Source organism: Rhinolophus ferrumequinum, assembly GCF_004115265.2.
Source record: "Rhinolophus ferrumequinum isolate MPI-CBG mRhiFer1 chromosome 13 unlocalized genomic scaffold, mRhiFer1_v1.p Super_scaffold_3, whole genome shotgun sequence".
NCBI lineage: Eukaryota > Metazoa > Chordata > Mammalia > Chiroptera > Rhinolophidae > Rhinolophus > Rhinolophus ferrumequinum.
In genome coordinates, this window is record NW_022680356.1 from 3,162,866 (window position 1) to 3,186,830 (window position 23,965).

Here is a 23,965-nt window from a genome sequence, read left to right on the forward strand (position 1 = left end):
ACAGGAACCTCCCAGACACACCCATCAGCAGCAGCCAGAGCCAGCCAGTCCCACACTCACCCTTCCGTGGAGGTCCGGTGCACGTCAGGCTGGCTGGCCCCCTCACTCTTCACATCACCCCCAGACTCTGGAGCTGCTCTCTCCAGGGAACTCGGCTCTGCCCCACCTCTCTCCAGGAGGGACGGGCAGGGAGCATCTGGTGTCCACTTGGGCAGAATGCTGCTGGCCTGCTGGCCCCAGGGCCGTGGGCTGCCTTCTGGGGAGGACTCAGAGCTGGGCCTGGAGCCGGGGCCTCTGCTGTCAGACTCAGGGCTGCTACACTCTGGGGAAGGGGCTGGGCCCCCCCAGGGACTAGGGGCTGAGATGCAGGGAGCAGACTCCTGGGGACACTCAGCATGTCTGTCACCTGAGGAAGAGCATGGAGTGAGGCTGGCAGGGTGAACAGCAGGCTGAAGGCCAAGGATCCTGGAGAGCCAGGACAGTCCTCTGGGCCCACCCGCCAGGCGCTCTCCGTGGGGCTCCTCCCTGTGATGGGCAAGTCCTGTCCCTCCTTCCCGCAGTGACCTCCCACATGCAGAGGCAGACTGCATAGAGCTCCCAGGGCTCCAGCCCCGAGGCAACCAGGGCTTAGGACTTACTAAACCACTCTTGCATATTTCCTCATTTACTCTGCAAAGTGAGTATTTGAAACCCACGGTCCTGATAACGTCACACAGGCAGAAGCAGGATTTAACCCCAAGTCTGTCTGGCTCCAACACAGTACAATGGGACCCCTAATGACACCCATGGATCCAAGAATGACCTCTGTCCCACTCCAGATGCAAATCCTCCCACCACCCAATTTCCCAGACCCCACGGTATGTCTCACCTCTGTCCTGGGAGATGAGAGGCACCTTGGGCCAGGAAGGACCCTGTTCTGTGTGCCAGCCCACGGCACTGGGCAGGGCCTGCTGAGAGAGGCACAGGGTGTCCGTGAGGCCTGGAGGCCCTGAGAGGTGAGGGGGGTCGAGGCAGAGAGCAGGGAGCACGACTGTGAACACAGAGCCCACCCTGCTGTCCTCCCATCGGGCCTGGGCCCTGAGTTCAGAGGACGGTCCTAGGCCAGAGAAGGCCCACATCCTAGGGGTGCTGATGCCAGGCCCTGGAAATCATGGGTTCCCACTCCTTCTTTACAGATGGAGGTGAGGCTCAGAGGGTGAGGTGACTTGCCCAAGGTTGCACATGATGGGTGGCAGGGTCAGGGTTAGATCCAACAGGTCCCTTTTCCCAGATCGATGCTTTGTCCACATGGGATACTGCAGGGTTAAGACCATCTGCCAGAGGAGTCTTAGAGAAGGAAAGGGGAGGACAGGTCCCACACCGAGGCCTCCTGGGCCAATGTCCACTGACTACCCATCTTCTCTGCCATTCTTCTCCCTCGCCAGTCTCCCAGGTGGCCCTGCCTCCTGCAGCACCAGCCAAGGAGAGGCTGTGCCCAAGGAGGGGCTGTGCTGCGGCAGGGGGAGGGGGCACAGTGACAGCCCTAGGCACTCGGCGGGGCTCCCAGGCTTCCCTCTGAGGATCCCAAGGGCCCCAGAGCCCACTCACACTGAGACCCCAGCCAGTCAGAAGCCCCTCTGATCTTGGAGTAACAAGTCTGCATTGCTCTCTGGGACCCAGGAGACCAGACAGTCCCAGCCCTGCTCAGCCATCTGGAGTTCCCTTATCTCTTCACAGAGGCCTCCTTGGGAAAATCGTGCTCCCTGCTGTCTCCCACACTTGTCCCTGTAACTTGTCCTAGCTGATATCCAGGACCTCTGCCATTGTCATATGGGTCTGATCTACTGACACTGGGAGGGGAGAGGGAATAAAAGATGGTGAGCTAAAAGTAGCAAAATGCTGAAATCGCTAAGAAAAGACAGGGTGGGACTCTCGGGCATCTCCCATCAGGGGCAGAGGTCGCCCTTGGCAGCTGACCCTGCAGCTACAGTTGGGAGGCAGGAGGGATAGCGTCTGAGAAAGGCCGGGAACAGGCTGTAAGTGGAGGAGCTGCCAGTTCCAAGTGTTCAGACACCGCCCTCAGAGCTGGCGAGACAGAGACACTGTGGACGCAAGGGCCATCGTGTTCAGTTGGCATCATGGCCTGCATAGAATTTACCACAGTTCCCAAGGCCACACTGGTCTGGCTTTCCAGCTCTATTACTCCAGGGTTCCCAAAGGCCCTGGCATCTGAAGAGTGTTCTGGGCCCAGTGACTGGAGTGCAGGACAAGGCCCAGCCGTCCGTGTCCCCACGCACAGCCCTGGGTCTGTTCCCAGGCCTGGCTTACCTCACTGTCCCCAGGCGGTGCTGTGGGAGCCTGGTCAGTGGTGTCCACCACGGCCCAGGAGTGGGATCTATAGGTGGGCACAGAGAATGGAGGGGTGGTGTGCCCGCTGGAGTCAGCAATGCTTTCCCCGCCATCCGGGTCTTCGCCCAGCCCCCATGGCGCCCCATCTCCCGGGGCCAGGACAGGAGGCTCAAGGGTGTGTGGGTTGTCAAGCCCCATGGCAGCACAGGCATCTGGGGTCCCCCAGGAGAAGCGGGCCCCAGAAGCAGAGTCTGAGCAGGGGCTTTCCAGGAAGAGGGGGTTGTCAAAGAACACACTCTCCTCCTCAGCACCCCACTCCAGGGAGGAGCCCGGCATGCCCTTGCCTGGCCAAACCAGGTCCTGGTCCTCGCCGTCAGGCCCACTGCTATCCTCCCCTGAGACCTCCTCCACAGGTGGACTGGGGAGCAGGCCCAAGTCCCGAGGGCTCGCATGGCTGCAGGAAAAGGGGGGCAAGTCCGCAGGGGCCATGGGGAGGCAGGACCTCAGCCCAGCCCTGAGCCCCTCGGTCTTCTCCAGCTCCTCTTCTAGGTCCAGGACACACATCTGGGCCTGCAGGATGCCTGCCCAGAACACCACCTGCGTGGACGTGCCTTGGTTCTGCCTTGGGTCCCCCAGGGATGGGCTGGCCCCCAGGTCCATGGGCTCTGCATTGGAGCCACTGGGAGGGGCGCCTGGCCTTGTGAGGTCAGCGGGGGCAGATGCCCAGGTGTGTTCCCAGGAAGGTTCGGGCGTTCCCTTTGGGTGCACTCCTGGAGGGTGCTGCACGTCATCTTCTAAACAGATGTTAAGAAGTCCCATGGGCTTGGGGTGTTCAGACAGTCTGTCATCACCCATCATCCACAAAGTACAAGGGTGTGGAAGCCCAGGAGTGTCCGTCTTCAGAATCCCATGGTGGGCATCAGGGGGTGTGCTGGCCGGGGGCAACTGGAATCCACTGTGCCCTGGAAGTGCCCAAAGCAAATAAAGGTCAGCAAAGGGCTGTGATCCCTGGGAGCTCACATCCAGTGTGTCAGACGAGTTTGGGAGTGCCTACCACGTCCATGGCCCCTGCTGGGGGACACTGTCCTTTACAGCCCTGCAGCGGGCGGGGGGACTGCACCATGTTTTCTCTCTGACTCCACCATCTCACCCGCTCACCCGTCTGAGGGCGGAAGGTGGACCAAGTGGCTTACTGAGAAAGATGGACTGGCTGAATTGGACCTCCTCTTGGGGAGCTGGATTGGAGGGGTGAAGGTAATTGGCAGCCTAAAGCAGCGTGAAATCAGTGGCGAGCCAACAATGACACACAGACCAAAGCATGTGGCAACCAGACAGACACAGACTAGAGTGAAGAAGAACAGTCTTCCGCGGGAGAAGCAGGCACCCAGGAAAGAAGGCCACAGCCTGCCTATGTCCACTGCCCGAGGCGCCTGTCCTTCGGACCTGCGTCCTTCCCTAGGCTAGCCAGCTAGTCCTTTTTTACAGCCGGCAGCTTGGTTCAGGGAAAGCAGGTCAAGGTGCCCACTAAGCTCTAAGCTGGGCCTGGGCCCCTGGAGAGTGGACGCTCACCCACTGGGTGACCAAGTGGGAGCAGGTGGCATGTCCCCACTGCAGCCTCCTTGAGCAACCAGCCCACAGGGTACCGAAACACTAGGAAAACAACTCCATTTAGGAGATGAGGGCACAGGGGAGAAGCACCCGGTTTACGGGGACCTGAACACGGGTTCCCTAGGCTGAGCTGTTCCCTCCCGGACCCCTTCTCAATGGGTCCTCCTTCCTCTACACCCCCCACCTGCATCTGAACGTGTCTGGCCTTTGGAGCGTCCCTGTGGGTCAGTGCATTCTGTCTGGACGACACAACATCACCCCCTTGCGTGACAGGAAAGGTTCAGATGCCAATAAGGGAGTGGGCATGGTGGGCAGGGAAGGGGGCACGGCATCCTGCAAGTTTCTAAGAGGGAGTGCCACATGTCCATCTTTGCAAACAAGTCCTTCTGAGCGAGGGTATGTGCACAGGTCCGTGCTGCTTCTACACCAGATGTGGATTAGGCCCTCCCATGAGAACAGGGTCCCTCCGGGAGTGGAGGGGAGTGTGGGTAAGCTGCAGCAGCTTTTTTCTGGAGACCAGAGAGGAGAGCACTCGGAGCTTGGGGAAGACGGCTCTTCCAGCATTGTTCTTCCCACCACTAAACTTCCCGGGAGGTCACAAACTCCCTGTGAGGAGTCCCTCAGATCCAACTGTCCCCTAGGACTCACCCGCCAGCCAGCACTCAAAGGTGTTTGTGACAATGAGGAGGAGGGATGGTAAGGAGGAGCCCAGCAGGCTCAACAACCTCCCTGAAGGCTTGGGGAGCCTGACCTTGAAGAGCCAACAGAATCCGAACCTTATGACCCAAGGGCCAGGCTGCCCTTGAGGCAACCACATTCCTCCCAGGAAGCCCAACACCCGGAAGGCAGAGCTGTCCCTAGGTGCTCCTGCCAGGCCAGCAGCCAAAAAACGCTCATGAGGGTTCCCACTCTCAGGAGCAGCTGGGTGCAGAGGAGACTGGAGGACCCGCTCAACGTCCTCATCTGAGGCTCACAGACTGGACTCAAATCCTAACTACAACTGACCAGCCACTGAGTCTGCTCAGAAACCCCACCTGCTTCCTCGTCTGTAAAATGAGAGGATAAGATGGAGTAAGCTAGTACACAGCTTGTAAAACGGAAATGGGTCTGAGCGCCAGGGAGGGGGCTGGGCCAGTTGTGCACGCAGAAATACCACGCCCAGTTCTCTCTGCAGCTTTGCAGGTCCAGGCGGAGAAGCGAAAAGAAACCCGCAGACACGGTTCCTGACAGAACAGGCAGCCCTGCGGGCACTCTCGCCTTCAGCCTCCTCCAGAGCTGCCCCAAGTCCCTCTCACCCTTTAAGCTTCCACTTGGCAAACATTCCTTCCCTTTGCCCTCGAAACGTTTTCCTTCCTGGCCTGTCCAGGTTTAGGGAGTGACCTGTCCTCTCCCTGCGCTGCCCTGGCAGGAACCAGGTCAGAATGTCGTCCCAGAGGGTAGGAGCCAAGGGTTGAGTCCTGCGTCTGGAGCTGCAAGACAGAAGCCCCTGCCTGAACCTGTGGCCTGAGGACTGCAAGACACTTTTAGGGCAGGCCTACTTCCTGCCACACTAAGGAGCCTCATGCAAATGTGCACAGAGAGGAAGACAGGGAGGGAGGGGCTGCCAGGTACTGAGGACCCAGTGGTGGGGTCAGCCAGGACTTAGGCAGGGAGGAAGAATGAAGAGGGCAGGGAGGACTGCGACAGGGAGGATGGGGGCAGGGGGATGGGGACAAGGGGATGGGGACAGGGGATTGGGGACAGAGGGATGGGGGCAGGATTGGGGACAGGGGGATGGGGACAGGGGGATGGGGACAGGATTGGGGACAGGAGGATGGGGACAGGGGGATGGGGACAGGATTGGGGACAGGAGGATGGGGGCAGGGGGATAGGGACAGGATTGGGGACAGGAGGATGGGGACAGGAGGATGGGGACAGAAGGATGGGGCAGGAGGATGGGGGCAAGAGGATGGGGACAGGATTGGGGACAGGAGGATGGGGACAGGAGGATGGGGACAGGAGGATGGGGCAGGAGGATGGGGGCAGGAGGATGGGGACAGGATTGGGGACAGGAGGATGGGGCAGGAGGATGGGGGCAGAACACCAACAGGTCTCAGAGCAGCTGTAGCCTGGGAAGGGCAAGGATCACCAGGAGGGCCCCAGTCAGACTGGCCTTCCCACCCCTTCTTGGACAACCTCTTCCCCCAAACTCCACCAACAGCTCAGCAGCTGTGATCCCTGAGCTGGGGATCTACCTCGTCTGTAGATGCCCCAGGAAGTTGGGGAGACAATCCCATTTGGGGTCCATCCTTCATACTTGGCCGAGGCCCCACAGTCCTCAGGGAAGGAGAGGTCGCCCTTCTCAGCCTTTTAGCCAAGGAGTGACTCTCAGCACAGCATCTCAGGCTCCAGAACACGGGCAGTGCGAGGGGCTTCCATCCAGGAGCCTGGCCTCACCTGAAGGCCTTAGAGTGCCCCACACAGGGACACAGAGTGACCCGGCCCTGCTGCCCTTCAGATCAGCAGGCATAAACGGGTCCCAGCCTCCAAGCAGCCTCTCTGAGTGGGGCTGGGAGCCCCCCAAAGCTCCCTGCAGTGACTGCATCCCCCACACAAACCCAGCCTGTCTGATTTCTGTCCCTCAAAGGTCATGGGCCAAGACTCACCTGAGGCCTCTGACCCAAGAGCACCCACTGGACATCCAGCCACAGCAGTCACCATGCCCCCCACCTTCACTACTGCAGACCCTAAGGGCTCTGGGGAGGCTGGGCAGGAGTCAGAGGAAGGCCAAATGGGGAGGGGAACAGAGAGAAGGGGGTGGGAAAGTGCACAGCAAGGCCCCCAGCTGCCCCCTTCCTGCCCACCTGTCACTGCCACCAGGGCACAAGTGACCCTACAAAGCCCTGCTCCCCCTGCTCCCAGCCGTGCCCACCCCAGCAGGCCCACCGTGCTCACCTGCACAGGACCCAGGAAAGGCTGGGCGACCTGGCTCCCCAGCAGCAGTCCCTGCACTGTGTCTGCCCGAGAGTGGTAAGCGTGGTGACCGTGGCGCTGGAGCTTCCGACTTCCGCTCCCCACTGCCCCAGAGAATCTCACCCCTCCCCGTGGCTCCCCACTGCTCTGCACCTCACACTTACTTCCTGCCCACAGATAGGAGCCTTGCTCCCAGGTTTGTGCCCCCAGGCCCCTTCTCCAGGGCCCCCATCTGGGCCAGAGACAACCCGCCAAGGACGCCCTTCACCCCCCACGGCCTGGGACAGAAAGGGGAAGGTGCAGGCCTTGGGCTGTGACAGGCCCCACCCCTTCCTGCTGTGGTTCTGTCGCAGGTTCTCATCCTCCCAGCTCTCAGTTCCCTTCAAGGCACCCCGTGGGACACAGGAGATCGGGTGGGGCAACTGTTCTTTTCTGTTTCGGGCAATCAACAGTCCGATTTTTTGACCTAATACAATTGTCTGGTAGTCACAGTGTTCCCCAGTGGCACCTCAGCCACTCCCTTTACCTCCTGGAGAGGGATCAGGGTACCCATCATATAGATCCCAAGGCAGGCTCAGACAGGCCGAGCCTCCGCCCAGGGATGCACAGCTGGATTAGAGCTCAGAGCCTCTGAGTACATGAACCGACTTCTGTATGTTCCCCATGCTGAATTCCCAACATACATCTGTAGGACACAGGCTACAGGTGTGCAGAGCATGAGACGGGCTGGGGCCACATGCTGTCTCGTCTCCCTATGCACTGGTTACCAGTCCAGCCTCATTACCACTGACTTACCCTGCCCCTGCTCCAGTCCTCATAACTCTTAACTTCCCAGGAGACCCCTCCACACACACAGCGCCTTTAGACTGACCACATGGCCCTCAGTGCAGAGGGCCGGGTGGTGACCCCAGCCTTCCTCCAGCTGCACCCCCTAGGCAGGGCCACAGGGCCATGGCTACCAGGCCCTTCTCCACACACTCTGGGCCCCAGGAGCCTGGAATTCCCTGCCATATGGCCTCTTCCTCCCACGGGGACACAGCCTCGCTGCTCCCTGCAGCCCTAGACCTGGGGGGCTGGAGGCTGGGGTGGGCTCTGCAGTGGCCATGTTCCCAGGGGGCTAAGGGTCCTGATTCCTAGTTACGATGGGAGGTAGAACAGGACACACTGTATGAGACAGTGTGCCAGCTGTGGTTATAACCCAGACATGCCCCCCATATTGGATGGGACCACCGCTATTTTTTCTGGACTGGAAAATGTTTGGGGTACCTCAAAGTCAGTGGAACCTGGATCATTACCCACACCCACACCCACCCCAGCTGCTCCTTCTGTCTGGGCACTTACAACACTGCCCAGCATGTACGGCCAGACTGTCACCGAGGCCAGCACGTGAGGCCCCCTCGGGACTGGATTGTGGACTCAGTTCCAAGGTCCCTGTGTGAGACCCCTGCCCTCAGGGAGCATCCAGTTCAGTGGCAGAGACAGAATTAAACAAGTAGATGAATGAATCAATGCCAGATTATAAACCAGAAGCAGCCCACGTGTGGAGAGAATGAGGCAGGCAACGTAGGCAGAGGAAACTGCAGTTTATTTCGTCACCTGAGGCTGGAAAGGTCCCTGAATTAAGGCAATGTGGCTGGAGCAGCTGGCCTGGGGGCCTGGGGAGGGCAGGAGCAGCAGGGCCAGGTCCTGGGGTCCCCAGTGGTCATCAGGGAGATGACAGGTCAGAGAGCATTTCTGCTAGTGTTTAAGGTGGTCAGCTGCTGAATGGAGAAGACAGGGGCTCAGTGAACTGGGGAGGCAGATGGGGCTTAGAGGGGATATAGAGGACTTGGAGTATATATTGGGTGGTTGGCAGGATCTGCCACATCGGGATTGCAAAGAGCAAAGGAGCGGGGTGTAGGCGCAGCTTCTGGATTTCCGGCTGGAGCAATACGATAGGTGCTGATGGGATATGCTGGAATGGGACAGAATTGGGGAGATGAGGCTTAGGAGACAAAATCAAGTTTGATTTTTTTAAATACTAGGTTTGCAATGCCTGTGAGATACTCAGCAAGCAACTGGACACCATGCCTGGAGTGGACAGGAAGGGAGGGGTAGAGAAACCAGCAGAAAGGGGTACACACTGAGGGCTAGGGGTCCTGCCCAGCAGCAGGCTGCCCTGTCAAGGAGGAGAGTGAGACATGAAGACAGTGTCATCACAGAGGATGAGAGGAGGTGAAGTTAGAAGAGGATGTGGTTGGATCTGCTGAATGCTACTGCAGAGCACAGGGAGTCACGCAGTCAAAGTGACCACTGAACGTGGCCACAGGGCAGCTGTGGACAAGCAGGGGAGGGGGTGTGTGACGGGGCAGGAGCCAGGCGGCCGTGAGCTGAGGATGGGGGTCAGTGTCTCACCGCCTCACTCCAGCCTCTCCACAGGCCCAGGGGTCCTCGCTCCCTGTGGCTGGAATGGGGCTGGTCAGGTGAGGGCCAGGGGTCCACCTGCCCCTTTACTGTGAATGTCTCAAAGACCAGGACTGGTCCCCCACCTGATGGTACCCAGGTTGTGCAGTGCCTGGCTCCACAGCCACGAGGAGTGACTACGCCCTCGTCTCCTCCTGCTCCCTGACCACTTCCAGACCCACCCATGGGAAGGGGACCCATCTCTCCCTCTGCTCCAGGCCCTGGCCTTGGGTATGATGGTGTGTGTGTTTGGGGCTATGACATGGCTTATAGCAAACTTCTGGAAGAGACTTCCAGATTCCTGCAGCTGTCAGCTCTGTTCTGGTTCTTAGAATTTTATCTCCTTTCCACACTGCAAGGTGCATGGCTCTGGCTGGGGGACCCTGGGCGCAAGGACGGCTGGTATGTGGCTCCAATGAGGGCACAGAAGGGGAAACTGGCTCCAGCCCGAAGCCCTGCCAGTGGTGAGCTTAGATCTCCTGAGCTCCCCCACACCCACCCAGCATTCCCCTGCCCAGGGCCCAGAGGACACACAGCCCTGCCAGGCAGCCCTGCCTGCCGCCCGCACCCTCAAGGTGAGAGACTTCCTGTTTGCCCGCAGAGGAAGCTACTGGGCACAGGTGAGGAAGTGGTGTCTCAGAACTGAGAGCAGCAGGGGAGCGGATTCCCCAGGTTCGGGGCTCTGGGAGTTTCAGCACAAGGTCTGCCCTCCAAGAGGCAGCAAAGGAAGGGTGCCTGGCTGGTGACTGGCCTTAAGCAAGGGGCCCTTTGCAAGCAGCCTCTCCAGCCCTGTGAGTCTGTGTGGGGTGCTGTCATTGTCACCACGCTACAGATGGATGAGGAGACTGGGCGTCAGAGCAGTTACGCAGGCTGGACTTGAACTGGGACTGCCTCACCCTTTGCCCTCTGCGTCCAGAGGGCATGAAGGAGCAGCCTTCCCTCCAAGTCCACAGGGCTGCGGACAGTGCAGTCTGCACTCACTTCTTCCAACTTAACACGTATAAAATTCTGGAGCTGAGCAAGCTCACCATTGTCCTTTTAAGGGCACCAGTTCCCGGGCAGGATGACAGCCAGGCCAGAAGCACCTCAAGGGGCTCTGTGTCCCTGAACGTAGGGCAGCCACATGCTGCTTCCTCCAGAAAAGGCCCATTCCTCTCAGGTCTCAGGCCTGAGGACAGATATGACACCTGCATCCCAACATTCCTCAGCCAGGTCAGAGGTTATAGTCCCACTGGCCAACTTGACTGTGGGCTCACTGGGGATGGAGCAGAGCCGGGAGTAAGTCCATGGCCTGGGCCAATGACACCCCTATGCCTCTGATTGCACAAACCATCACCAGCCTCCCGGCACACGTTAGGCACTGGCGTTACCCTTGTTTTCCTGGGGCAGGAAGTGATTTCGAAAGTGAACGGCAAGCTTCTGTCTCTTGGATCTGGTTGCCCAATCATTTGTTAGGCACAGTAACCTCGGGCTGTCCCTTCTCTGACCGCGGACAGACGCCCAGGCCACAGCTCCCTGGCCCAGGCTTTCTCTCCCAGGCTCCCTTCTCGGCTCCCTCCCAACTCAGTGTGTTCTTAGATCAGCACCTTACCTGCAGCCACTTGTCAAGGGTCTATCCTCTTGTAGGACTCTAGAATCACTCACCTCCGTCCCCAAGCCCCCTTGGCATCCAGAAGACGCTCGCAAAACATCTGCCGAAACGTATGTACATGAAGTTACTTACAAAGGAAGGACGCTTACTGGACAATATCAACCACTGGGGAGTAGATAAGCAGACGGTGCTGCAGCCACACAGCCATGTGACTACCCAGTTCTGCAGAGTAGTTAGTGACGTGGAAAGATGCTCACGGTATATTATTGAGAAAACAGATTATATATTCAGTATGATCTCAACTTTTAAAAACTTGTTTGTGTATTTAGGTAATGAAATATCTAAGCATTGGTTGATGGTGGCTCTGTGTGTGGTAACAGTACACACAGCTAAGTTCTTTATGCTTTTTTGGTATGTATTTAATTTTTTAAAAATAAGTATGTATTATGTTTATCATCAGCAGAAAAAAAGTATTAGAAAATTATATTTGTTACATTAAATAATGATTGAATATTTCTGCTCACTTTAAAGGCTGGGAGGTTCTATGCCAACCTCTGTCTTCATCACCAGTGATGCCTGAGCCCCCGTATGGATGGTAAGGGTGTGAGAGGGTCTGCCCAGGCAGTCACTGTTTGGACCCCTCACTCTCGCCACCTCTCAAGTGGCTGCCAGTGTGACCTCTCTGATATTGGTGTGGGGACTCACTTGGAGCTCCAGAGTTGGTATGAAAACTATTTTAAGGCAAAGACATTTGAGATTTGACAGATGCAAAAAGCAGCCGTCTTAGAGCTTCCCTTATCTGATAAAAACAGCAACTTCTGGGAAACAGGTTGCCATAAATTCCTCTTCAGAGCAGCCATACTCTCTGTGGGGAACCCAATGAAATCCACCCCAATCCTTCTTCCAGGGGACATTTATGGCCCAGAGGGACTGAAAGAGCATGCATACCTACAGACACAAACATCTCCATAAACTTTCTTAGCTCCCATTTTTTCTAGAAACCCACTTGTGTGGCCCACAGAAACTTATCTGTCTTCCCATGGGAGCCTTTTCTGTCCCTCCATTTCCCCTGCTGAGTTACGTACATATGCCTTTAGCCATGTCACAAACCAGCTACTTCTTTGATTGGTCTACTATGTATGCCAATAAACCCTTTTGTACTGTTCATCTGTCTTTCGTCACTTTAATTCGCAGTCCCCAGTAACTAAATCTAAGAGGGCAGAGGAAAAGATTTTCCTGTCTTTCACAGCAGAGATTACCTCCTCTGTGACTCTATGCAGCCATGGCTGGGTTTGCCTGAGTGGGTGTGTGGGATGCAAAACAAATATTTTTAATAGTTAAACATTTACTTGAATTGCATTATAAAAATAACCAACATAAGGGTGGCCAGTTAGCTCAGTTAGTTAGAGCATGGTGCTGATAACACTAAGGTTGCCAGTTCGATCCCGGCATGGGCCACTATGAGCTGCGCCCTCCTTAAAAAAATTTAAAAAATTAAAGTAACCGACATAGTCAACCTATGATTTCATAAATGTTATTTCTTAAGACCACGCTAAAGTATATAATGCCTACTTTATGTTATTTTTTCAAATTGTGTGTATTCAAGGAAAAATAATAAAGGTGGAAACTGTGCCAAACAGTATAGGTGGAAAACTGTGCCAAAAATTGTGCCCAGCATTTACTCCTTTGGAAGGAAAACTGAGTCTTCCTAATAATGCTCATTAGTTGTGACCTGCCATTAAGTGCTGAACAGGACGTCGGGCTCACAATTAGCAGGAAAGCAAGAATCAGGTGCTACGCAAAACAGAGGACAGGTGTGCTGACACAGTGACACAGGGAAGGAGGCAGACAGAACACAGAGCCGGGCACTTCCTGGGACACCTGAAGGGTAGCGCACTCCCCTGGGGGTGTCCACACTCACCCGGCCTGTAGCAACAAGGCCCCAAGCCAGTGCCCTCTCTGTGCCCGCAGGAGCTGATCCACACTCTACAGATAAAGTCACCTACAGGGACAAGGGGACAGCAAGGCTGGCAGCTCCCAGCAGGAATAGCGCCGGTCTAAGCTCATCCCAAGGAACAGAGCCCACCTGCCTGTGCTTCCTGAGCCACTAGCCTCCTGTCTGCCTTAGCACTCCTATGCATCCTCCAAGGCCCCTGACAGACACCAGGGGCAGGGACCCTCCTTCATATCCTTGTTTATAAGGACAGCCCACCCCTGCCCAGGTCCCTGCTAAGAGGATGCTTTCCTGAGGTCCTCCGGCCAGGAGAGGGCAGTGTTCGAAAGGGCACCAGGCGTCCCTGGCTGACTGGGCCTGTCCATCCACTTCTCCTTGCATATATGCCTGGGCTCTGTCCCTGGGCAACCTTACCCACTGCCACATAGTCACTTTCTATCTACTCACCAAAGGTTCACAGAGACCTCTGCAGCCTGAAGGAGGCCTAACTGCCGACAGGGATCCCCCAGCAAGGTGAGCCTCTCATCCCTAGGTCCTGTCTGTGCCATCACACCACCTGGTTTCCCGACTTAGCAACCTCGACCCGCCTAGACCCCATGCCCCCTCCGATGCCTGGCCCCACTACTCTCAGCACCCGCTCCTCTCTCGTCTGCAGACTGCAGGGGCCTCCTGCCTCTAGGGTCCACGTCCACAGTCCACCCCATGTCTCCTCCTGATACCACTGTGGCCCTTGAAAACCTTTGCTAACTGACCTCCAGCCCCACTGCCTCTCCCCTGGTGCCTTTAGGCAAAGCCCAAGCCTGGCATTTGAGATTACCCCACCCAGCCTCTCCTGGGGCCACATGTCCACACCCTGAGTGACCCCAGCATCCCCGGGGCTTTCCTGAGTGTCGCAGGGCTTTTAGTCAGCGTGTCCCTATGCTGCCACTTGCTCAGCTCCGTTCCTTTTCCCCATCCTCTAAGGCACACGCCCAAAATGCCATTTCTCCAACCTTTCTGATTAAGCCAACGACAATCACCTGTTAGATGACTACACAGTAAGTCCAACCATGGAGTGCCCTGCGCCCGCCAAGTTCACACAGCGGTCAGAGGTCCTTCCAAAACACAGCATCAGCTTTAAGAATAAGACCATGATTCGTGGCTCAATGCCATGTGTGCAAGTTCAGCGTGCACATGTAAATCAATACGGCTTCTCAAATGTGCGTACAGATCCGAGGATAAATGCATCCTAACTGTATCAGAGTGGCCGCTGCCTGTGAGGGTTGGGGCGGCAGTGAGAGGCAGTCAATGGGCTAGAGATGATGCGTGATTATAACTCAATAACAAAAAAGGAACAAGACAACAACCCAATTTAAACCACGGTCCAAGGATATGAACAGGCCCCAGAAAGGGGAAGACAAATACCTTAAAACTTCTGTGAGACACAATGGCACTCACTATAAAGAAACACCTATTAAACCTGAGTGTGATGCCGTTTCTTTCTGTGAAACCAGCAGGAGCAGAAAGCTGTAACACACAGTTGGTGGAGCCCCGAGGAACCACTCAGGACCAAGTCTCACCGTCTTGGAAAGCCAGCAAGCAGATCAGCCAAAACCTAAAACACACATGGCTTTTCAATAATGACTCCACATCTGTGGTTTCCTCCTGCTGAGGCAGATGCAGAAGTGAGCGAGTGCACAGGTACAAGTAAGCTCCATAAATTGTTGTTACTGCAAACACACAAACATGGGGACGAAACCCCGAAAGCCAGAGAGGACCCCCTAGGCTTCTGAGGACCTCCCACTGTTTGAACCTCCACTTGGGAGCTGGCACATTTACATAGCAAGTATGAAGTACATCTGTACGTCTGGACTCAGAATGGTAGTATATTAAAATTACAAAGTACAGACCCGAGTATTAGCACCGTTTGTGTAAGAACGAGCAAGTGGAGGTGTGCATACACACATGTGCTTGTTTAGAAATGCATCCTTTTGGACATTTTCTCAAGAAATGGAACAGAGAACTGGGGTCCGAGGACAGGAGGGAGTCAGATGGTTCGCTGTGTGCCCAAGGCCTGTCTGAAGTAACTAACATTTGTGAGAACATTTTTAACACATGCAAATATTACCTTTAAAAATATTTTTAAAAGAAATTGTAACCCATGCAAATATCACCTTAAAAAAGAAGGAAAAGTGCAGTAGACTGGGCTTAGAGCCCCTGCTGGTTCTGTAACAACCCTGTCCCGCTGCGTTAGGACAAACATCTCCCCTGGGACGAACCTCCCCCGTCAGTTGTCAGCCCAGTCTCTCCCTCCCAGCACTTGGCTCTAAAGCCACCTGACTATGACCTGACTTCTGCCCTTAGCAACTGTGTGAAGGTTGGCCTCGGTTTTCTCATCTGTGAAACGGGGACAGGGCTGGTACACTCTGCACAGACGCGCTGTGAGGGCAATGTGTCTGCCATAAGGCACTTGGTGGGAGGCTGGCACACGGTGCATGCTCAATAAATGTCCTGTCTTCCTTTCAAGCCGACTAATGAGATCACCTAAGCAATTTAAGAATGAAGGATTACTGGGATGTTCCCAGGAGGCAACAGTTTTTCTCCCCATCACCAGTTTCCAGTGTCTTTACTGATTTGAAAAGCACAGGTCTGCCCCCACTTCAGCTCTCCTTGTTGGCACATAATGCTGGGTGTGAGGAAAGCAAGTGTCCCACCTAGAGACATACTCTGCATCTCTGGTGATCAACTGTCCCCTGCTTGGGGGTCAACCAGCAGGCCTGACCCTGAGTTTGCTTGGGAGCACCATCCGCTCTCCTGGGTGCCTGTGGTCATCAGGCTGAGCCCACCCCTGCCTCCTCTAACCAGAAGCTCTGAGAGGCCTGCTGGCCTCTGTCACGTTCCTCTAGCACAGCTCATGCCTTGTTCTCAACTCAGGGCCTTTGCACATGCTGTTCCCTCTGCTTGGAGTGTCCTTCTCCAGAGAGTCACCTGACTGTGCTTTGTTCACTGAAGTCTTGTCCCCCAGCATAGTCCATCCTGACATCTCTACTGAACACAACAGCCCAGTTGCCTTCGAACCCCATAAGGTGCTCTGCTTTTCTTCACAGCATTTATAAAATGCCGTACCATCGCTGTTCCTGTTCACTGTCATTTCTCCAGAAAATAAGCTTTGTGAGGGCAAGGGCTGTCCAGTGCACTGCTATGTCAGTGACACTTGGAATACAGCCTAGAACACCGAGGCCTTCAACAGTGTCTGAATGAACAATGAGCGAGGAGAAACAGAACCTGCTTTCTGGGTATGCGGACAGAGCCCCAGAAAGCAGTTTCCAGGCTCTCGGCCTCACATAGAAAGGTGCTGGCTCAGGTAGTAAATGGCCATCGACTGTGATCAAATGGCCATCAGCTGTGGCTAGTTGGCCGTCAGCTGTAACCAGTGAGCCATTGGGCACTAATATAACTGCCGTGGCTAGGCTAGCAGAAAATGGGGGCTAGCAAGAAGATGGTGGCTGAGCCTGCAAGCGGCACAGTGAGGGTTGAGAATTGTGTGGCTCCTGGTTCCTGTGTCTCCCACCAAGCCGCCAGTGAGAGAATAGTGGTGTGACTCCCCTAACCTATGGTTCCGTGGGTGTTCCTTTTTGGCCTCACCATGTCCTGTGTTCTTATGTGGGGAGTGGGACCAGAGACCCCGCAGGCCGTCCTGCATGACACATGGCGTAGTCGGCAGGAGACCCCGCATGACACCCCGCACGACACATGGCGCTGTGAGCAGGATCCCCTGCGTGACACTGGGGAAGCATAAATGTCTGCCTTAGACTAGGCCCCCAACAGGAAATACACTCTTGGGACACGGAGAGGGACAGCCCACCACCGCTTCTCGGCCCCCTGCAGCCAGCCCGCGTCCTGCTCACAGTGATAAGACATCCTCCTACGCTGTGACCAGGGCTCTGGGCTGAGATGGTGCCACCTCCCTGCCTTACTCAGAAGGTCTGCCTGCTGCCTCTTCCAGCTGAGGGCCAGGTGCTGTCACCTGTCCCACTGTCCTGCCCACCACCCCCTTTGTTTCATTTTTATAGCACTAATCGCTCTGAAATGATGGGCCATCTGCGTATTTACAGTCAATATTTGCTGAATGAATGAATGAATGAATGAATGACTCTTCTTCATATCCTCCACACAAGAAAAACCACGTCTGGAAAAAAGAATGAGCCGCACAACTATCCACGGACTACACTCATGTGGGTGTTTCTATGCACAGGGGCTCAGAGACACACACTTAGCTGCTAATTACACCCATCACTCTGGGCCTGGGGAAGGTTCCAGGGCAGCCCAGGCCTTCACTTTGCTGCCGGCCTCCTGACTAGACATGCACAGGGCCAAGAGCCTGGGTGAGGGCACTGCCCAGAGCAACAAAATCCGTCATGCATCCAGCAGAAACAGGGCAGGAACTCACATTGCTGCCCCATGGTCCCCTGAAAGGACAAGCCAGACTCGGTTCTGGGACCAGAGAGGGCCCCAGGAGGGTATGTGAGTTTGTCAGCTGAGCAGACACTGTTGATCTTCCCAGGAATCTCTCCAAGGCCTGTGGCCAGTAACACCCAGAAGGGCCAAGGGCAGGGGCAGCATCAAGGGGGTGGGAAAGAGGGGTTCTCCTCCAGCCCGTGCTCTCCTGGGGGGCAGACTGCCTGCCAGGCCCCCAGTAGGCAGGGGCCCTCAGCGCAGGCCTGGTCATGGCCTGCTGGGGCCACTGAGGCACCAAAAATGGGAGCAGGGAGGCAGGGGCAAGCCCTCAGGGTGACCCCGGTCCAACACTGGCTGGCCTTAAGGGACGCTCCTGCTCTCCGGCAGTCCTGATGCTCAGGTCCACCAGGCCCAGCTGGAGGAGCTGGTGGAGCCACCGCGCCCAGGCCTGGGGCAACTCTCCCGGTGGGGCACAGCCGAGTGTCCTTTGCTGTCCTCGTACCTGCCACTCGCCCTAGACCCTCCTGCAGCCTCTCCCGGCTCTTCCGGGCTGCCGGCTCCCTGCCCTCACCGTCCCGGCCCGGCCCAGCCCCGGACAGGTGCTCCAGGCCGGGCACTACGTGCGCGGTGCACCGCCCCTTCGGGGCGGTGGGACCCCCAGCCCAGCCTCCCCACCGCCTTACCCTTTTCCCGCCAGGCTCCTGCTCCCGCTGCCCATCCGCCCGGGCGCCTCATGGCCAGGTGCCCAGGTTTCCAGGTGCGGGGGCAGCAAGGGCTGCAGGCGGCGGCCGCGGGGGCTGGGCCATCAGCTCGACGGTGCGCTCGGTGCGCTCGCGGGAGGTACTGGCGGGAAGGGGAGGGGAAGGGAAGGGAGGGGAAAAGAGGAGAGGGGCGGGGCGGGGCGTAGCCGTCAGACTGGTCTGACCGTGGCCACCCAGGGCTGGTCTCCGCTGACTCCTGAGCACCCCCCTTCCCGCGTCCCCACCCCGCGCACCCTTCCACCCACGAGGTCAGTCTGTCAAAGGCCATGCTTTTTGTCACCACGCAGCACTGACGCTTTGTCCTTTTTAGATGGGTCCTGATGCTAGGTCAGCAATCCTGTAACCTATTAGCAATTCATTTGTTCACTCTACAAGCATTGTCGTGTACCTACTGTGCGTGTCAGTCACTGAGCAGGCCCTGTGGGGTGGAATGAGGCCGACAGGTGTGAGGTAACTGGTGCTGGGATGAGGGCTCCCTGGGGGAAACTTTGGAAAGGGGGGAGCCACAAAGGGAGAGGTTCTCCCCTTGCACAAGAGGCCGGCAGATGCTTTGCTGCCTCCTGAGTGAACACACGGGAGAGAATCTGAACAATCAGGAGGAAAACAGCAGCTGAGCGGACGTTTGAGCTGTGAGTGGCCTACTGCTGGGGAATTTGGGGGTCCAGTCCTGCCATCTTAGAGGGGCTTTGTAAACACTTTGGATTGTCCACTGAGACCCCAGAATAGCCACACATCAAAAGTAAAGACTATGCCCCAGTATTAAGGAATGTATCCTAAAATTAGGGACAAAGCCAAAAGAAAACCATCCAAAATCAAAAACCAAGGCTCCACAAAGCCAAGCTGAGGTTCCAGTATTTTAACTTCCTGCTAGAACTCTTCAAAGGAAAATAACAGAACCCAGAGCATCTACATTGTTCATTCACAATGTTTACAATACAATAAAAACCAAATATTAAAACAAAAGATGCCCCTATTACCCCTCACTCATGAAATTATAAGGGTGTTTATGAGCTCTGTCAGGAACAGGAGCAAACACCAAATATATATTTATTGCTATATCACAATATCACACCTGCAGACAAGTAAGATGTTAGAATCACAGGATAAAGAATTAAAAATGAAAACCATGACAAAGCTGTTAAAGAACCTACAGCAAAAGATGGATATAATGGGTGAAGAGATAGGGAATTTCAGCAGAAATATAATCACCATTATTTAAAAAATAAACAACTAAGTGGAATATAGACAAATCTGCTCCAGGGAATGAAATCTCCCTCTCTCCATTACCCTGGAATGAAGAGACACCTCAAGATTTCCCGGTCTAGAAGACATGGATGTGTTTGTCAGTGTCCGTTATGTCAGATCAGGACCTCCCAATATTGGGGTTCCTCTGCTACAACATGGCCCACTGTCCGTGGAGGTGACATCTGGCCCTTGTCATATCGCCCTGTGGGAATTGGTGTCGGGACCTATGCAATGAAGTTGCTCTGCCATTGCTAAGGGTCATAAACTGTCTGATCTCCTCCCAGTGACATGAAAACGGTGACATGCCAACTCACTGGCTTACTAGCAGAGAAAAATCAAATCTCAGGTCCTTTCACATTTCCTGACTTAACACATATAGAGAGAAAAATCTTATGAGAACACACGGGGGAAATACACTAATTTCTCATCAGAGACAATGTAGGCCAGAGGACAATGGGACACCTATTTAAAGTGCTCACAGAGGGGAAAAAAAAGCTATCAATTTACAGTTCTGTATCCAGTTAAAAACATATTTTAAATAGAAATCCAAATAAGGACATTTTCAAATAAGCAAAATCTGAGAGTGATTGCCACTGGCAGACCCAGACTATAAGATGAGTGAAGAACTTAAAATCTACAGAAAGGAACAAAGAAAGCTAGAAATAATAACTAGAGGGGTAAATAGAAAAGACTCTCATGTTAAATGATTTAAAAGTCACCTGGCAATTTAAATAAAAAGCAATAGCATGTTGGGGGTTGATAACACATGTGGAAGTAGGTATATGACAAGAAACGCACACAGCATGGGAGGGAGAGGGAAAGGCATGCACATTGCTGAGAGGTTCTTCCCATACAGCTTTATAACATCCATGCAGAGTAATGTGCACTACGGCATGTGAAAATAGTTACTGAAAAGAGGAAGGAAAGAGTGAACAAAAACCAGAGGGGACATAAATAGCAAGGTTGAAAATGATCAGTGATCCCATTAAACACTCCAATTTAAAGGCAGAGCTTGTCAAAATGGCTAAGAAAAGAAGACACACCTGTCTGTTTCAAAGAGACACACTTTAAATACGAAAACACAGACAGGTGGAAAAGTATGGGAAAATATACCATGTAAGCAGTAAGCCTGACAAAGCTTGGTGTGGTTATATTAATTTAGGACAAAGTAGACTTCAATATGAGGAGTATTTCCGGAAATAAAGTGTCATTTTATAAAGATAAAAGGATCAATTCATCAAGAAGATCTAACAATCCTAAATATGCCTGAATCTAACCACAGAACTTCCAAATACATCAGGCAGAAAAAGACAGAACCAAAGGGAGAAATATAAAATCCATAATACAGTTGAATATTTTAACACTTCTCTCAGTAATTAATAAACAAGTACACACAAATTCAGTAAGGGTGTAGAAGATTTAAATGTTACCAGTCACCTTTAGCAAAATGACATTCTAGAATCTTATACCCCCAGCACAGAGTACAGATTCTTCTCAAGTGCACGTGGAACATTGACCAAGCCCAGCTACACAGACTGACTAAAAACAATCTAACTGCCAATGGTTGAAGTCATATAGATCTTATTTTCTCAGTCACAGTGGAATTAAACTAGAAATGAACAACAGTATTTCATCTAGAAAATGCCCAAATATTTGGAAGTTACAGTATACCTCTAAATAACCGATGAGTCAAAGAAGAGATCACAGGGAAAATTAGGAAGTACAGTAGTACCTCGGTTTTCAAACGTCTCCGTTGACAAACATTTCAGTTTACAAACGCCGTAAACCTGGAAGTAAATGCTTTGGTTTTCGAACATGCCTCCGAAATCGAACATATCACGTGGCTTCTGCTGAGTGCAAGATCTTGAGGCCTAGCTGTCAGCTGTTTTCGAACGTTTCAGAACTCGAACGGTCTTCCAGAATGGATTACGTTCGAAAACCGAGGTACCACTGTACTTCAATGTGAAATGACATAAAGATAGATAAGCATAGTGTCTAAATGTAAATCCACACATCCATGGTTAATTGGCATCTTTTGACAAAGATGTCAGGTAATCCAAGGGAGAAAGGGAAGTCCACAGATGGTTCTGGAACACCTAGAAATCTGCATGGTAAAAACTGATCCTGGACTTGTACCCAGAAATATAAAGAAATGTTTTGACTCAATAAGAAAAAGACAAATAACCCAACTGAAAAATGGGCAAAGGATCTGAATAGACATTTCTCCAAATAGGACCCACAAGTTGACCAGTGAGCATGTGAAAAGTTGCTCAGTATCTTTAGCCATCAGAGTAATGCAAATCAAAACCGTGAGGTCAGGCTTCCCATCCACTGGGCTGACCTTAGTGAAAAGGTTAGCAGTAAGTGTCGGAGGCACAGAGAGACTGAAGTCTTCGCAGACCGCAGGTGGGGTTAGGAAGGATCCAGCCACTGTCAAACAGTAGGAAGTCCTCAAGGGTTAAACACAGAAGTACTATGATGTGACCCAGCAAGCACACCTTTGGTGTGTACCCAAGAGAAATGGAAATACATGTCCATATAAAAATATGTGCATGAATGTTCACAGCAGCATTAATCAGAACAGCCCAAAGTGGATACAACCCAAATGTCCATCAGCTGATGGCTAAACAACACCAAACTGACACTACCTACCTTATGGGTCAGGTCCGAAAGCATCGTGCTCAGTGAGAGAACTGTCACAAGAGACCACACATTGCACGATTCCACCTAGGTGAAATGTCTGGTTTCAGCAAATCTACAGACAGAAAGATTAACGATTGCCTAGGACTGGGGTAGAGGGGAAATGGGGAGTGACAGCTAAAAGATAAGGATTTTGTTTTTGTTTTGGAGAGGGTGATAAAAATACTGAAATTGATTGTGGTGAGGGCTGCACAAGCCTATGGATACACTTGTATTAGTCAGGGTTCTCCGGAGAAATAGAGCAGGAGGGCACATGCATATATATAAAAGGAGGTTTTTTATAGGCACTGGCTCACCAGGACAGCCAGGGGTGTAAGTCCCAGTCTGCGTCCAGGGGCCTGAGAACCAGGGGCTCCAGTGTCCCAGGGCAGGAGAAGGTGGCCATCCCAGCTCCAGCAAAGACAGCAAAACCACCTTTCCTCCTCCTTGCATACTGTTGGGGCCTCAGCGGGTGGAAGGGGCCCACCTTGGGGTCTGCTCACTCTGTCACTGATTTAGAGCTAATCTCTTCCAGACACACCCAGAGATCCTGTGCCAGCACTCCAGGTGTCCCTCAGCCGCATTGTGGGACACTTGAAATTAACATCCCAACGCTAAAACCGCAGGATTGTACACTTTAAATGGGTGAGCTGTACAGCATGTGAATGATGATATCTCAATGAACCTGTTTCAAGAGGAAAAAACGAACATTGTGCCACACAGAAAAAACGAATTCAACCTAAAAATAAAAACTAAAACTACAAAGTATCTAGAAGAAAACAGGAGGAAATCTTTGCAACTTTGAGGGAGGCAAAGATTTTTTACAACTTGATAAAAAGAATTGATAAATTGGATTTTATTTAAAAATGTTTTAAATTATGTCCATCAAAATACACTGTTAGGGAAATGGATAGGCAAGCCCAGACTGGGAGGAAATATTCACAAAACACATACCTGAGGAAAGAATCGTATCCAGATGATATTCAACTGCTACAAACCGATACTCGATACCAAAACACTCAGTCAAAATGATGGTGAAACACTTGAGCGCACGTTACAGGAACAGATAAACCAATGGCCAATAAGCACGTGACAGATGCTCCACGTCACCAGTGCAGAATAAAGCTGCAGTGAGATCCCACTTCACCCCACAAGAAAGGCTAAAATTTGAACACCGGTGATACAAAATATTGGTGAGGAAATGGAGAAACTGCCGCAGATGTAAAACGGTGCAGCCACTTTAGAAAGCAGTCGGCAATTTCTTGTGACGCTAACATGCATGTACCATTTAACCCAGACGCTCCACTACTCACTGTTTACCCAAAGACTTGGAAATGAACATCCACTAGAAGACTCCCCGAAAGGATGTCCACAACTGCTTTATGCATGAAACTGGCAAGAGCCCCCAAGTCCACAGCTACAATTGTTACATACTCAGACCTTGGAACTCGGCTCAGCCTGAGAAAGAAGCCCTCTGACTTCCCCCAACAACGTGGGTCAATCTCAGAAACGCTGTGTTGAGAGGAAGAAACCCAGAGAAAAGAGTGTTTGGTCTGAGTCCTTTTCTGGGAAGGCTGTGGGGTAGAGATCAGGGCAGGGTGGCCCTGGGGGAGCAGTTACAAAAAAGATTTCAGTAGTTATGGAAACAGTCTGCATTTTTGGTGAGGCAGTAGTTACACAAACATCTGTATTTGTCAGAACTCACAGGCTGAATATGCATAAATCCTGAGTGATACTGTTTGTAAATTGTACCTTAATCAAAAGTACTAACCAAGTCCTTTCATCTTTTAGCTTAAAACTCCTCAGTGGCTCTGCTGGCTCAGAATCTAACTCCCCCGGCATCCCTAGGAGACCATGAGTGGTAACTGTTATGCAGACTTGAGGGTGATAACTAAATGACTTTATGTTCCAAGACAGAAAAGAGACATGTTGCTGGATGTTAATGCCACAGATTCTATCTGAAACCCT

At 53.2% G+C, this 23,965-nt stretch overlaps 1 protein-coding gene across 13 annotated transcripts in view; it reads right to left on the bottom strand.

Annotated features, from left to right (window-relative positions):
- PSD4 (pleckstrin and Sec7 domain containing 4) overlaps positions 1 to 18,142 on the bottom strand; it is a 30,447-nt gene extending 12,305 nt beyond the window's left edge. For 3 of the 13 annotated variants that reach the window (XR_004422467.1, XM_033100891.1, XM_033100888.1), the window contains exons 1-6: positions 17,996 to 18,142; positions 10,975 to 11,021; positions 2,308 to 3,290; positions 1,210 to 1,326; positions 869 to 950; positions 61 to 406 (exon numbers count right to left, since the gene is read on the bottom strand). Coding sequence is in view for 12 of the 13 variants with exons in the window: in XM_033100891.1 (XP_032956782.1) it covers positions 61 to 406; positions 869 to 950; positions 1,210 to 1,326; positions 2,308 to 3,290; positions 10,975 to 11,021; positions 17,996 to 18,030 (1,610 nt within the window). In the remaining variant the exon portion in view is untranslated. Of the gene's footprint in view, positions 1 to 60; positions 407 to 868; positions 951 to 1,049; positions 1,170 to 1,209; positions 1,327 to 2,307; positions 3,291 to 5,231; positions 5,406 to 6,870; positions 7,024 to 7,052; positions 7,168 to 10,974; positions 11,022 to 17,995 lie in introns of those variants that run through there. The other 10 variants (XM_033100889.1, XM_033100897.1, XM_033100895.1 and 7 more) reach the window with 10 other exon arrangements.
- Between the last annotated feature and the right edge of the window lie 5,823 nt (positions 18,143 to 23,965).